At 45.0% G+C, this 14,463-nt stretch overlaps 1 protein-coding gene across 1 annotated transcript; it reads right to left on the bottom strand.

The window, feature by feature from the left end:
* Positions 1–4,315: 4,315 nt before the first annotated feature.
* Positions 4,316–13,752, bottom strand: C3H1orf216 (chromosome 3 C1orf216 homolog). Its single transcript, XM_043995255.1, has 2 exons — positions 13,542–13,752; positions 4,316–5,886 (listed from the first exon to the last, which is right to left on the bottom strand). Exon 2 carries the CDS (start codon positions 5,879–5,881, stop codon positions 5,084–5,086), a length of 798 nt encoding a protein of 265 aa, XP_043851190.1. The 5' UTR covers positions 5,882–5,886; positions 13,542–13,752; the 3' UTR covers positions 4,316–5,083.
* Between the last annotated feature and the right edge of the window lie 711 nt (positions 13,753–14,463).

Raw genomic sequence — 14,463 nt, 5'->3', positions numbered from 1 at the left:
GAAAGTTTATCCTACCCATTTGCCTCTACCTGATCTCTCTGGATGATGCCCTATCCCGGAACCAATGGGTAGATCTGGCAAGGTGTTCAAGGGTAAAAGAAAGGAATGAGGAGGCAGGGAGAAGAATATTTAGAGAAGGGTTGATTTATTATGACAAAAAGACTGAGACTGACCTCCACCATAGACCTTTGTTTATTGCCCATAGGGCCCAGCTTAGGGGCAGCTTCTGGATAATAAGCAACCTGAACTAAAGACCCTACCTCAAGGAGGCAAATTAAACCACAGGTTTCAAAGGGATAGGACTTATGCCTAGAATGTGGCTCTGGAAATGTAAATCTTAATTTAAAAAGAATAGAATAGATAAAGGGAATGAAATAGGGATTTAAGAAGATATATTCAGGGGCAGCTAGGTGGCGCAGTGGATAGGGCACCGGCCCTGGAGTCAGGAGTACCTGAGTTCAAATCCGGCCTCAGACACTTAACACTTACTAGCTGTGCGACCCTGGGCAAGTCACTTAACCCCAATTGCCTCACCAAAAAAAAAAAAAGTATTGAAGAAGATATATTCATATGAGGAAATCCAAGAACAAGAGGAGGCAAACTTGGTGAAGATCAATAGAGAAACAAAAGCCAAATTGTCTGGATGGAAGGAAAACATTGGTCAAACATGCAGGAAACAAATCAGAAACAGATCATTTGTTATGAAGGCCTAATGTATTAATGGACTCCAGTTTTCTTGATCTCCTCTGTCGACACTCTTATTTTTTACCAAAAGCACTGGAAAATCATTGCTTTGTTTTAATGATAGCCTTATTCTTCAACAACTGTTGTTCTGGACCTGATGTTGACCAAAAGTTTCTAAAGTAGAAATGATGGGAACCTTTGGGGGATGTCACCACTCCACTTTGGGATTTATAGTTCAGAAGAAGGGGAAAGGGGGTATAGTTTGACATGGACTTTAGTCTTGGGGAGAATTAATTTAAAAGGTTTCAGAGAAAGGATAGGTGAGATTCCCATGTTCTTCAATTCTACAGAGGAGATAATCCCAAGGAGGATGAGAAACTACAGGGAATAAAAAACAATTCTAAGGAGGAAAATAATGAGAGCTAAAGAGTGAGTGGGTGCTCAGTGAGCTGATTTTTAAAAAATGGATTTTTGAAAAAAGAAGGTGGAAGTAATGAGGGTGGGGGAATGATGGAAAAAGAACACAATAGAATAGCCTGGAAATTATTGTGTGAATAGTGTCAGGAACACTAAAGCTCAGAATGAGTAATGGATCGGTTAGTAAAGAATGCTAAGGACAATAACAAAAAGGGAATCTTTTAGCTATGTTGGGAAAAAAGAGAAGGTTGATTCATTTGTTTTTTTAGGGGGGAGGCAATCAGTGTTAAGTGACTTACCCAGGGTCACACAACTACTAAGTATCTGAGGCCAGATTTGAACTCAGGAAAACGAGTCTCTCTGACTCCAGGCCCCAGTGCTCTACCCAAGGTCACACAACTACTAAGTATCTGAGGCCAGATTTGAACTCAGGAAAACGAGTCTCTCTGACTCCAGGCCCTGGTGCTCTACCCAAGGTCACACAACTACTAAGTATCTGAGGCCAGATTTGAACTCAGGAAAACGAGTCTCTCTGACTCCAGGCCCCGGTGCTCTATCCACTGTACCACCTATCTGCCCAGAGTCAGAGGACCTGAGTTCAAATCCCACCTCTGACATTTACTACCAGTGTGACCTTCTTCCATTTGTGTGTGAACTACCCAACATCCTCTGGGGAAGCCCATTCTTTGGGGAAACTCCCAGTGGGCATAATGGAAGGAGTCTGTGAGCCCAACACAGCATTAATTTCTTTATCTTCTTCTCTGGGGGTTTCTGGTCTCTCTTATTCTGGGGGGTCTCTGGCATGTCCAACCTCTATTGACCAGAATCTCTAGAATCCCTCTGGGGATCTCTGTAAGGCAAAGGGGCAGGAGGGCTTCAATGGAAGGTCTCTGCCCAGATTATAGTTAATGGTCTTCACATTTCAAGGAGAGGGGATTTCATCAGTATGATGACTCCCCTCCATGAATACCAAGCATCTCATTTCCTGTAGACGTTAGGATATGGTCTTATAGACTGGCCACAGTGGGGAAATTCATCTTTCTTGCCAGGTGGGTAACCTGGCAAGGAACCTTTTCAGACTTCTCAAGGCTAGGCCTCAGACCAAAACACACAGTCTATCATATGGGTACTCCAAGCTCATCGAGCCTGGTAAGACCTAGCAGAGCTTAGTCCCTGACAGCATGGCTTTTGAAAACCCAGAATTAACTCCTTGTCACAATGAGGCATCAGCTAGGACTTCAGTGGGAGGGAGCGCGGTACAATGGCAAAAGCACTAACTCTTCTATCAGAAGACCTGGACTTAAATTGTGCCTCTGAGGCTTAAAACCTGTGTGACTTTGGGCAAGTCGCTGTGACTCAGCTTCTTTATCTGTAACATGAGGTGGTTGGCTAGATGTCCTGCGAAGTCTCTTCCGATCTGTAAGTCTATCCCTGTTGTTTTAAGTGTTCTCTGTGTGTATTCCAGGTCTGAGCCTCCCTTTATACCAGAGGCTTCATATAGACAGGGCTACCTTTTCCCCCTCAGACTGTGTGGTCCTTGAGGGCAGAGGCTCTGCCTCAACTCCTCCTTTCTCTTTCTGCCTCATAGAAGCCAGTTTGGGTTAGGTTGCTGCTAAGATCAGAGATCAGAAGGAGAAATTTCTTGGAAAATAAACAGCCCAAGGCTCGATCTCCTCTTAAGGGAAATTTATGAAAGCAGAAAGGAGAATGGGGGAGGGCAACTCACTGCCCCAGGGCGGACACTGAGCTGAATGAAGATGTAAGAAATGCCCAGGTCCCCAAGCACCTACCTTTCTCTGCCCCTTCTTTACCCTCACCCTGCCACCTATCTCCCAAGGAAGGAGAGAGGGTAAGCTTGGATAGCCAGTGGATGCTAAAATCTCAGACCCAAACTTAAGTGCTGAATGAGCCCTTAGAGGGAGACCCCCTGTCCAACCTCCCCATCTTATAGATGGGAAAACCGAGGTCCTAAAGCAACATACATCATCATCACAGCCCCATGTGGATGTTCAGATGTACTTACTCATAGAGTCATAGGATTTAAGCTGGAAGGGACCTCAGAGCATATCTAGTGAGATCACTGAGTTTGGAATCAGAGTATGGGAGTTCTCCATTGCTGCCACATTTGTGTGACCATGGGCAAGTTACTTGATCTTTTTGGTCCTCAGTTTCCTCATCTGTAAAATGATGGAATTGGACTAGATGACTTCTAAGGTCCTATCTGGTTCTAAAGGGGTAGCTAGGTGACATAGTGGATAGAGTACCAGGTCTCGAGTTGGGAAGACCTGAGTTCAAATACTGCCTCACACACTTGCTAGCTGTGTGACCCTAAGTCACTTAACCCTGTTTGCCTCAGTTTACTCATCTGTAAAATGGGCTGGAGAAGGAAATTACAAACCACTCTAGTATCCATGCCAAGAAAATCCCAAATAGGGTCCAGTTGGACTCAACTGAAAAACGAATGAACAAAAACCAGCTCTAAATCTATGATTCTTTCATCCAGCCCATAACTGTACAGAATTGTTCTCTACAGTATCCCTGAGAAGTAGTCATCTAGCTTCTTCTCGAGTTCAGTTATTTTAGTCATGTCTGAATCTTTGTGACCCCCTTTGGGGTTTTCTTGGCAAAAATATTGGAGTCATTTGCCATTTCCTTCTCCAGCTCATTTTACAAATGTGGAAACTGAGGCAAACAAGGTTGAGTGACTTGCCCAGGGTCACACAGAGAGTAAGTGTCTGAAGCCAGGTTTGAACTCAGGAAGATGAATCTTCCTGACTCCAGCCCAGCAATCTACCCACTGCACCATCTAGCTGCTCTTGAATGCCTCCAATGACTGGCAATTCACTTTTTTTCCAGTTCCCAATAAAGGAGTGGATGGAATAGCTGTTCTCTGACTCAGGGTCTCAATTTCTCCAGAGACCTAAGGGATTGTACCATGCCAGGTAGCCTCGTTAGACATCATCCATCCATCCATCCATCCATCCATCCATCCATCCATCCATCCATCCATCCATCTATCCATCCATCCATCCATCCATCCATCCATCCATCCATCCATCCATCCATCTATCCATCCATCCATCCATCCATGTACCATCTATCCATCCATCCATCCATCCATCCATCCATCCATCCATCCATCCATCCATCTAACTATCCAATCATTCATCCATCAGTCTTGGCATTCTTCCTTCCAAGACTAGGCTTTGGCATCCCTATCACTTGGCAGGCTGCTTTAAAGAAATGGTATCAAATAAATTCGAGGTCCAAAATTCTTTGAGCTTAGCACAGAAGACTCAGAGACAGAGAGCTTTCCCCAGCATTTCAAACATCTTGTTCATTATAATCTAATTTATGAATGTACATTTCTTCTTATCGAGATAAGTCATAAATAAATATTACTGATACTCATCTTCTCAGGTGGCTTCGGGGTCAGAACTCAGATAAAGAAACTAGTTGAGGAGACACAGCTCCAAGTCAAGCCCAGGAACTAGGAGACCTGGTTTCCAATCTAAGTTCTGCTACCATCTCCCGAAGGAGATTCCAAGCAGGTTCCTTCTTGACCATGGTCTCCCTGTCTTCTCCTGGAAGAACTGGAATTAGGTGTCTAAGGGCCTTCCCAGCTCTGACAATCTATCATTCTAGGCAGGGCTCCCACAGTTGATTAATCTCTTTACTGTGGAGGGACAACCTAGATTATTCAAATCCTTGATAATCCGGACATACCAGTCACCACCTTCCATAAACCTTCTGGTAGGGAAGCACAGGGTGGGGAGGGCTGGAGTGGTGCAGGGAGCCTTGATAAGAAGCCATTGGAGAATGAAAGGAAGAAGAAGCAGCAAGGTGTGGAGAACCCTCAAAGAGGATCATCAGCCCTGGGATAGCTGAGTGTAGGCCGGCCCCAGGGGGAGACTGGATTTAGGAAGCAATGGGTCACAGAGTGGGGAGGAAGCTGGGATGGAGGATGGGACAAGGTCAGCATTCAGCCTCTGTCTTGGGGTCGTGGTTGCAGCCCCTGCTGGAGGCCTCGGATCAGCTCCTTCCGGTTGTCCAGGATTGTGTCAAAGCTCTCTTGCAGACGGGCCTGCTGGCTGGCCAGACGGCACTGGAGGCCTCGGATCCACTGTAGCAACGCCAGACGACGGTACATGACCAGGTGAACGTGGTGTTTTTCTTTCTCTTGTTCCTTGTAGCGCTCCCGAGCCAGCAGCTGCTGCACTGCCTGAGTTACAGTGGGTAGGAAGGCACTGGGGGCTGGACCAGGCTCTGGGGGGCCCGGGCAGGGGCTGGGGGTATCCCAGGAGGGCCCTGGGCTGCTCTCAGGACTTTCTACGCTCAGGGAGCTGCTGGCATAGCCAATATCTTCCAAGGGGGAGCCAGCAGCAGCCGTGGCCACTTCCCCACTGCCCTTCTCTGGCTTGGGCCCTGAAGCTATGGGAAGTTCAGCCCCCTCAGGTGGGCTGCGCATCTCCCCTACTGTCGGGAGGAAGTAGCCATCAGGCTGAGGGCCCGGGAGACCATGGGTGGAGGGCTGCCTCTTGCCCAGGGGAGCCTGGTTGTCAGAGGGGACTGAGGGAAGGTTCTGCATGAGGGGCAGTTCCCCCCCACCCAGACCAGGACCCCGGGCCCCACCAAGTCCTCGGCTCCAATTCTCATTGGCATCATAGGTGCTGGCCACAAAGTTGGAGTTACTGTCTGGTTCATAGTCGTGTTGAGACACAGAGGCAGGTGGGCCCCCCAGGAATGGGGCTTCAGGAGGCCCAGACTGTACTGCGAACATCCTAACTGTTGGGGGGGGAAAGGAGAGAGAAAACATTTTTTGTATTTATAGTGCCAAACACAGGGCCTTATTAATAATAGGTGCTTACTAATTGTTTGTTTAATTTAATGGGTTAAGATTGACCAAGGCCACTAAGTAAGGATGCCCTAAAGTGAAAAGGAAGAGAGGACATGAACTTTCCCAGTGAATCTCCCCCCTCAGTGCCTTTGCATAAGGCTTGAATACCATCCCTCTTCACCACTTCTTTTGTGTGTGTGTGTGTGTGTGTGTGTGTGTGTGTGTGAGAGAGAGAGAGAGAGAGAGAGGGAGAGAGCAGAGGCAATTGGGGTTAAGTGACTTGCCCAGGGTTACACAGCTAGTAAGTGTTAAGTGTCTGAGGCCAGATTTGAACTCAGGTCTTTCTGACTCCAGGGCTGGTGCTCTATCCACTGTGCCACCTAGCTGCGCCCCCTCACTACTTCTTAGAGCTCAGCTGGAACACCCCCCTCCTATATGAGCCTATCCTGTTCCCCATGGCTACCAATGCCCCTTCCGGTCCCCACCTCTTCCATTAGACAATGAGGTCTTTGAGAAGGGGGATGGTCTTTTGCCTTTCTTTGCATCCCTAGGCTTAGTAGAGTGCATGGTACACAGCAGGTGCTTAATAAATGCTTATTGACTTACTGAAATTGCTTTGTGTATAAATTAGTCAATGAGCATTTATTAAACACCTGTTATGTGCCACACACAGTGCTAAATGCTGGGGAATCAAATACAAATAAAAATAAAGACAGTACCTGCCCTGAAAGAGCTTACAATCTGATGGAAGAATTCACACAAAAGAAAGCTGAAAGGGGGTGAACCATCCCCAGCCATTTAAATTGGCCCTTTCCAGGGAAAAACAGCCACAAAACTTTAGAGATCTGGCCACCAAGGCCTCCTAGACTTAAAGAAAAATAAAAACAAAGCCCCTACAGACTTGGGGCTAGAAGGTACTGTAGAGATCTTCTACCCACCTTCAAGTCAAACTCATAGATAAAAAGTATATATAATTGTTGTCTCCTCCTCTTCTCCTCTCCCTCATACAACCCCTTGCAATCTGGCTTTTGACCTCATAATAAAACTGAAATCACCTTATCCAAGGTTAGGAATGATCTTAGTTTCTAAGCCTCTTCTCAGTCATCATCCTTCTTGACCTCTGTCCGGCATTTGATACCAACCACCCTTCTCCTCCAGGATACTCTCTCCTGCCTGGATTATTATAGGCAACTGGGGTTAAGAAGCTTGCCCAGGATCACACAGCTAGTAAGTGTCTGAGGCTGGATTTGAACTCAGCTTGTACTGACTTGAGGCCTGACACTCTATCCACTGTGCAACCTCCTGCTTGGATTTTTGTGACACTGCTCTCTTCTTCTGGCTCTCCTACCTGTTTGGCTTTTCCTCCTCCTGCTCCTGTGCTGAATCATCGTCAGTGTCTAGTCTCCCTCCTCATCATTTGTAGGGGTACCCAAGGACTTTGTTTGGAGCCCTCTTGTCTCTAATTTCTCTAAGCAATATCGACTTCCATGGAGTTATCATCTCTATGTAGGTGACTTTCAGATTGAAATCTCCAGCCCTGGTCTATCTCCTGAATTCTAATCCTGCATTACTAATTGTCCATTGGACATTTCTAAATAGATGTTCCACAGGCTTCTCATTTGAAAAGGAAACGGCTAGCTAAAAAGGTGGTGTCTGAGAACTGGATTTTTGGGTCCCTAAATACAGAGGCAACTCACCAACCAACTTAGACTTGAAACAGAAATGTACAGAAAATGAAAGCAAGACCAGGTAACAGAGGATGAATATAACAGCACAGCATGGTTCTGTAAAAATAGCATCAGAAATGCTGAAGCTCAGAATGAGCTAAGGCTAGCAAGGGGAGCTAAGTACACACACACAAGGTTTCTTTCTTTTCTTAAAAACTATATTCATAAAAAAAGGAAGATCAGAGAAGGGATAGGACCTTTTTTTGAGGTTGATGGGATGATAAATGGATAACCGAGATAAAACAGGGCTAATCCATTCCAATTTTGCTTCCATTTTCTCTGTCAAGGAGAATAACATTTTCAGTGGAAATGACAGAAGAGAGAGGGTGAGGAGGGAACTTGATAGCTTAGAGAAGTAAAGAGGTGGTAAGAATTTTTCTTGATGAATTCAAGACACCTGGACCAGACAAACTACTTCTGGTCCTGAAAGAACCAGTAGACGTGATTACTGAACTACCATATCTGAAGCTACAGATATCTGAAGGACTGTACAAAATTAGGATGGTATCTCAAGACTGGAGAAGGGGATGTGTTGTCCCAATTTTCCTATAAAGGTCAATGACCTTGACTTCAGTTCTGGGGATCATTTAGGAAGTGGTGAAGGAACAGAAAAAAAAAGAACTGGTGCTTGCAAAGATAGCCAGAATGCTTTCATCAAGAGTTGGTCCTACTAATGTCATCTCATTTCCTTTTTTTTTGATAGAGCAACTAAGCTGGTGGATAAGGGAGCATGCTAAATTATGGTTAACCTAGATTTCAGTAAAACATTTTACAAAGTATAATACTTAGAATGATAATAGCATTTATATAGAATTTTAATATTTGCAAAGTACTTTACTTCATTTGATCCTCACAAAAATTCTGGGAGATAGGTACTGTTATTATCCCCATTTTACAGATAAGGAAACTGAGGCATATAGAGGGTAAATGACTTGCTCAGGGTCACATAGTTCTTCAGTGTCTGAGGTTGGATTTGAATTCAAGTTCCACTGTCCCACATAGCTATAACTAAAGACATCTCAAACTATTTTTATGAAGAAGACAAGACACATACAGACTAGATAATAATAAAATTAAAGAACTTCAGAACTTGTCGATGAACTCGACTGGAAGTATGATAGTATATGGTTTAATTTCAACATGGCAGGATTCTCTAGTGAAGTTTCCAAGAGATCTGTAATAATAACAATAGTTATTATTACATTTTTATAGCATCTACTATGTGCCAGGCACTATGCTAAGCACTTTAGAAATATTATTTCATTTGATCCTCACAGAAATTCTGGAAGGTAGGGACTATCATTATCCCCACTTTACAGATGAGGAAACTGAGGCAAACAGAGGTTAAGTGACTTGCCCAGTATCACTTAGCTGGTAAACACCTGAGACTAGATTTGAACTTATGTCTCCCTGATTCCAGACCCTGCACTCTAGCCATTACCCCACCTAGATGCTTCAAACAGCGTCTCTCCCTGTGCTATGTATTACAGAATCATACATTTAGAGCTGCAGGGGACCTTATTGGCCATCAAGTCCACTTCCCTCATTTGGAAGGAAAGTAGAATGAAGGTCATAGAGGTTACTTGACTTACCCAAGGTCATACAGCTAGTAAGCCTCTAAGGCAATATTCAAAGCTAAGTCTTCCTTACTTCAAGTTTGGCACTCTAGGCAGTAAGACATACTGCCTCAATTATCAATGATTTGGATAAAACCATGAATGGTATGAATACTCATAGAATTTGCAGATGGCACAAAGTTGGGAAGAATAGCCAACACGATGGATGACAGTCATGCTATAACAACAACAACAAAAACAAGAATAATGCAGCTAGGTGGCACAGTGGATAGAGTGCTGGGCATGGAGTCAAGAAAACTCCTCTTCTTGAGTTCAAATCTGGCCTTAGACACTTACTAGCTCTGTAACCATAGGCAAATCACCTAACCCATTTTGCCTCAGTTTCCTCATCTGTAAAATGAGTTGGTGAGGGAAATGGCAAACCATTCCAGTATCTCTGCCAAGAAAATCCCAAATGGGGTCACAAAGAGTCAGATATGACTGAAATGACTGAACAATAACAAAGAACAATAATTATAATAATAACCAGAACTTGTATAGTGTTTTATGGTTTGCAAAGTGCTTTATATATGTTATCTCAATTGATTTTCCCAACAACCCTGAGGTAGTTACTATTATTCTCCTCATGGTACAGGTGGGGAAACCAAAACAGGTTAAGTGACTTGCCAAGGCTCACACAGCTAAGTAAGTGACTGAATAAGCACTCTGTGTTCACCAATAGGTAAGAACATTGGATTGGCTCTAATAAGGTGAAATTCCAAAGGGATAAATGAAGTCTTACATTTGGGTTTAAAAATCAGCTTTACAAAAAAAAAGGGCAGCTAGGTGGCATAGTGGATAGAGCATTGGCCCTGGAGTCAGGAGTACCTGAGTTCAAATCTGGCCTCAGACACTTAACACTTACTAGCTATGTGACCCTGGGCAAGTCACTTAACCCCAACTGCCTCACTTAAAAAAAAAAATCAGCTTTACAAGTACAGTTCAGGGGAGGCATGGTTAGACAGCAGTTTGAAAAAAATAGTGCAATTTTAGTGCATGATAAACTCAATACTCAAAGTCAATATGAGTTAGCAATGTGATGTGATATCTAAGAAAGCTAATATCACATTATTAAAAGAAGTATAGCTTATAGGAATAAGGTGTACCCTGCCTTAGACAGACCACTCCTAGAATATTGTGTTCAGTTCTAGGTGTCACTATTGAAAAATGACATTTCTAAGTTGAAGAACATTTAGATGAGGGCACCAAAAATGAAGAAGGATCTTGAATTCAAGTCCAATGCATTTAGGTTAAGGAAGTTGGGATGTTCAGTTCAGAGAAGAGAGGACTCAGTGAGAACAAAATGGTTGTTTCAATCATTTAAAGGGTTAACAAGTTAAAGTGAGATTAGTTTTTCTCTGTTTGGCCCCAGAGGGCACAACCAGAAGTAATGGATAGATGTGGAAAAGAATCCATTTTAGGTTTAGTATCAGGAAAAAACTTCCTAATAATAATGGAACTGGTGGTGGCAAAGAACTGGAAATCGAGAGGATGCCCATCATTTGGGAAATGGCTAAGTTGTGGTGTATGATTGTGATGGAAGACTACCGTGTTGTGAGAAATGATGAACTGGTTGATTTTAGAAAACTTTGGGATGTCTTGTATGAAATAGTAAAAATGAAGTGAGCAGAACCAAGAGAACATTGTATACCATAACAGCAATATTGTTCAAAGGATAATTGTGAGCAACAAAGTTATTCTGAGTACTAGAAATACTCAGATCAACTATAAAGGACCTATGAAGGAAGATGTTATCCACCTCCAGAGAAGGGACTGATAAAAAGAAGTACGAGTAGTATGGAAATGTGGGTCAAATGGTGTTGTTCTCTAGTGTGGGGAAGGGGGAAGGGAGACGATTTGGAACTTAGAACGTAACAAGAAAGGGACAAAAAGAAGGAAGGAAAGAAAGGAGAAAAATGGAGCTGTCCAGAAGTGAAAAGGACTGCCTGCCTGAGGAGGGTGGTAGGTTCTCTCTCTTTGAAGGTCTTCAAGCACTTCCTGGAGGATCACTTGGCCCATAAGTTAAATGGGGGGACTCCTTTTGTGTATGGGTTGGCCTAGTGTTCCCTTCCAGCCCTCCGATTTTGTGATTCTGTGATTCTATGATTCTATGTTCACAGCTGCCAACGTGATATTCTTATAGTACAGGACTGACCAGGTCACTCCCCTGCTCAGGAAGCTCCAGTGCCTCTCATCTTCCTCTAGGATAAAATACAAATTCCTCTCTGTTAGGCAAAGATTGTTCTTCACAATCTGGCTCCAACTTATTTTTCCAGACTAAATGTATATTCTTCTTCTTTACTCCCTCCAGGTTCCAGCCAAGGTAGAGTACTTGCTCTTCCCGAGACATGTTTCCTCTCCTGTCCCACAGGCCTGGAATATTCTTCTTCATTGCTGCTGCTTCTTGAAATTCCTAGCTCCCTTCGAGGCTCAATTTAAGAGCTACCCTGTTTAGAAGGTATTTCTGGATTCCTCCAGTTTCTACTCCTTCTCCCAACCCTGTGTACTTTAAAAGTATATATATTCTAGGGGACAGTTAGGTACAGTTAGGTACAGTGGATAAAGCACCGGCTCTGGATTCAGGAGGACCTGAGTTCAAATCCAGCCTTAGACACATGACACTTACTAGCTGTGTGACCTTGGGCAAGTCACTTAACCCTCATTGCCCTGCCCCACCCCCCAAAAAATATATATGTGTGTATATATATATATGTATATTCTGTATTAACTTCTTGGTGTACATATTTTATATACTGTATAGCCTTTATTAACTTACCAGTACACATTTTTGTATATATCATATTTCTCACTGGTGTGCATTTGGGGCTGTGTATACATATAGATCCCATTTTTACTTTTTTCTGCCCCCACCTCTTACTTTCAAAGCCTTTGAAGGCAGAACTTACCTCACTTTTGTATTTGTATTTCCACGGGCTAGCACATAATATGGGCTTAATTAATAGCTGTTAGTTGATTGATTGATTACTAGATGGATCGGAACACTGAGGCATTGAGTAGAAAGACCTTGAATGACTGAATCAGACTCCTCCTGGCGTCCACATCAGGAGGTCCTTTCTACCTTCTGTTGCTATGGTTCCCATTATACCTAGCTCTGTCTGCCCTCTCTCTCCTGTTGCTCTAGGCCTGATCAGTCATTACCCTCCCTGTGAATAGCAGGGACTAGAACAAATACAAGTTTAGGTTTGGACTCAGAGAGGGTGTCATCACCGACTAGAATCCATTTTGTAAGGCTTACAGAAAATAAGAAATTGTCCTGCCAAGGTGTCTAGCAAGGCAGGGGAGTGATGGGGCAGGGGTAAAAGGAGGAGAACGGCCACCACAAGGTGTAAGGAGGGAAGAGGGGATAAAATATCGTTTAGGGAGCTGTCTTTGAAATGGTTTTCAAATCCCCAAGTATGGTGGCTATGAGATATGTCTGTGCTGTGCGCATCTGGGGCTGTGTATACACATGGATACGTGTATATTGCTGCATGCCCATGCATATAATTTATGTGTTGTATGTATATTTGTATACATGTGTGTTTTTCTAAGTGCAGTGTACTTGGGTAGTGTGGTTGTGTGCCCCGTCTGTATAGTGTAAGGTATGAGTAATGTGTATGTGTGTGGTACCTGTGTGCATGTGCTATTGATAGTATGATGAAATATCCATAGCCATATGGAACTGAGTGTTGATCAGTCATCTGGGCTCCACTAACGTGCCTGGCAGGCCTGACAATTCCTTAGGCCCTGCCACCAAAGGGTCTCTGGCACACATGCCCACTACCTCCAAGACCTTGGGAGGCCTAGACCTGGAGGAGGATCCCGGGGCTGATAGGGAGGGAAGAGGAGTGGGAGGGGAGGAAGGCTCTTCGGTCAGTCAGCGCCCCCACATACACTCCGTCCTTGTGGAGTACAAGCAAAACCAGAGCATCCTTACCCTTATCCTCATCCTCAGCCTCCCGGTTCCCCTCTTCCTCCCAACTGGGCCTCCCGCAAGCCCCGCCCCCACCTCCATTCCCAGCCATTGCTCTGGCGGGGGTGGGGGATGCTGCAGGAGACGCTCCTCCTTCCTCCTCTCTCTTACCCCCCCCCCCCATCCGCAGCCCTGGGACGCCAGGGACGCGTCTTCCCCCTCCCCCCCAAGCAGGGGCCACTGCGGTGGCTGGAGCTCCCCCAGCCCCCTTTGCGGAGCCCCGGCTTCTGAAGTTCCCCCACCCAAAACAAAACAAAATGACCACCCCGCCCAGAGCCCGGACTCACAGCCCAGAGGTGCCCTGGCCCACCCGGCTCGGGCTCCGGCTCCGCTCCGGCTCCAGCCGCAGGAAAGCGTCACTGAGTCACCGGCCTGGCAAGGAGTGCGGAAAAGGGAGGGGCGGGGCCCTGGCTGCAGCGGAGGCTGCACACACACTCTCACACAGACAGACACACGCACGCACGCACACACAGGGAAACACACAGAGGCACACACTCGGGAAAACACACAGGTACACAGAGGCACAGGTTTGGGCACACGCAGGCACACATGTAAACACAGTCTCACTGTATGAATACACACACACACACACACACACACGCACGCACAGAGCATACACTTGCTGGGAAAGGTGGGTGACATGGTGGGGGCTTCAAGGCCACCTTCCCAGAAAGGAAGGATTCTTGGGAGAAAGATACAGACAGCTGAACAGGAAGGGTATACACGTATGTGCTCCTGTGTGTAGGCCCATGAATAATTCTTCTCTGTGCTTTGAGTGCACAATCCTGAAAACTTCTGTGCCGACCAGATGATCTCCAAGCATCCTTATACTTTTTTTTTTTAGTGAGGCAATTGGGGTTAGGTGACTTGCCCAGGGTCACACAGCTAGTAAGTGTTAAGTGTCTGAGGCCGGATTTGAACTCAGGTACTCCTGACTCCAAGGCCAGTGCTCTATCCACTGTGCCACCTAGCTGCCCCTCATCCTTATACTTTTTAATCCTAGAAATGCTATGACCTCTGCAGTGGAAATAACAGAATGGTGTGTGTTCACAATTCAGGCATGTATGCTTAACATGTAGGCCTATGTATTAATTTGCAGATATGTCCAGGTGCAGTTATGTATGGTCCATGCACTCAACGGAGGTGGGTATGTGCATGTTCATGTGTGGGTTCTCACTCCCTAATTTATTTTTGTTTCCCCCCCCAATT

Source organism: Dromiciops gliroides, chromosome 3 (genome assembly GCF_019393635.1).
Source record: "Dromiciops gliroides isolate mDroGli1 chromosome 3, mDroGli1.pri, whole genome shotgun sequence".
NCBI lineage: Eukaryota > Metazoa > Chordata > Mammalia > Microbiotheria > Microbiotheriidae > Dromiciops > Dromiciops gliroides.
Note: the sequence above shows the minus strand (reverse complement) of the source record. Positions and strands in the feature narration are given on the sequence as shown.

What these genes read in the sequence shown, in the direction of transcription:
- C3H1orf216 (XM_043995255.1), bottom strand. Translation starts at nt 5,881, where the DNA reads ATGTTCGCAGTACAGTCTGGGCCTCCTGAAGCCCCATTCCTGGGGGGC.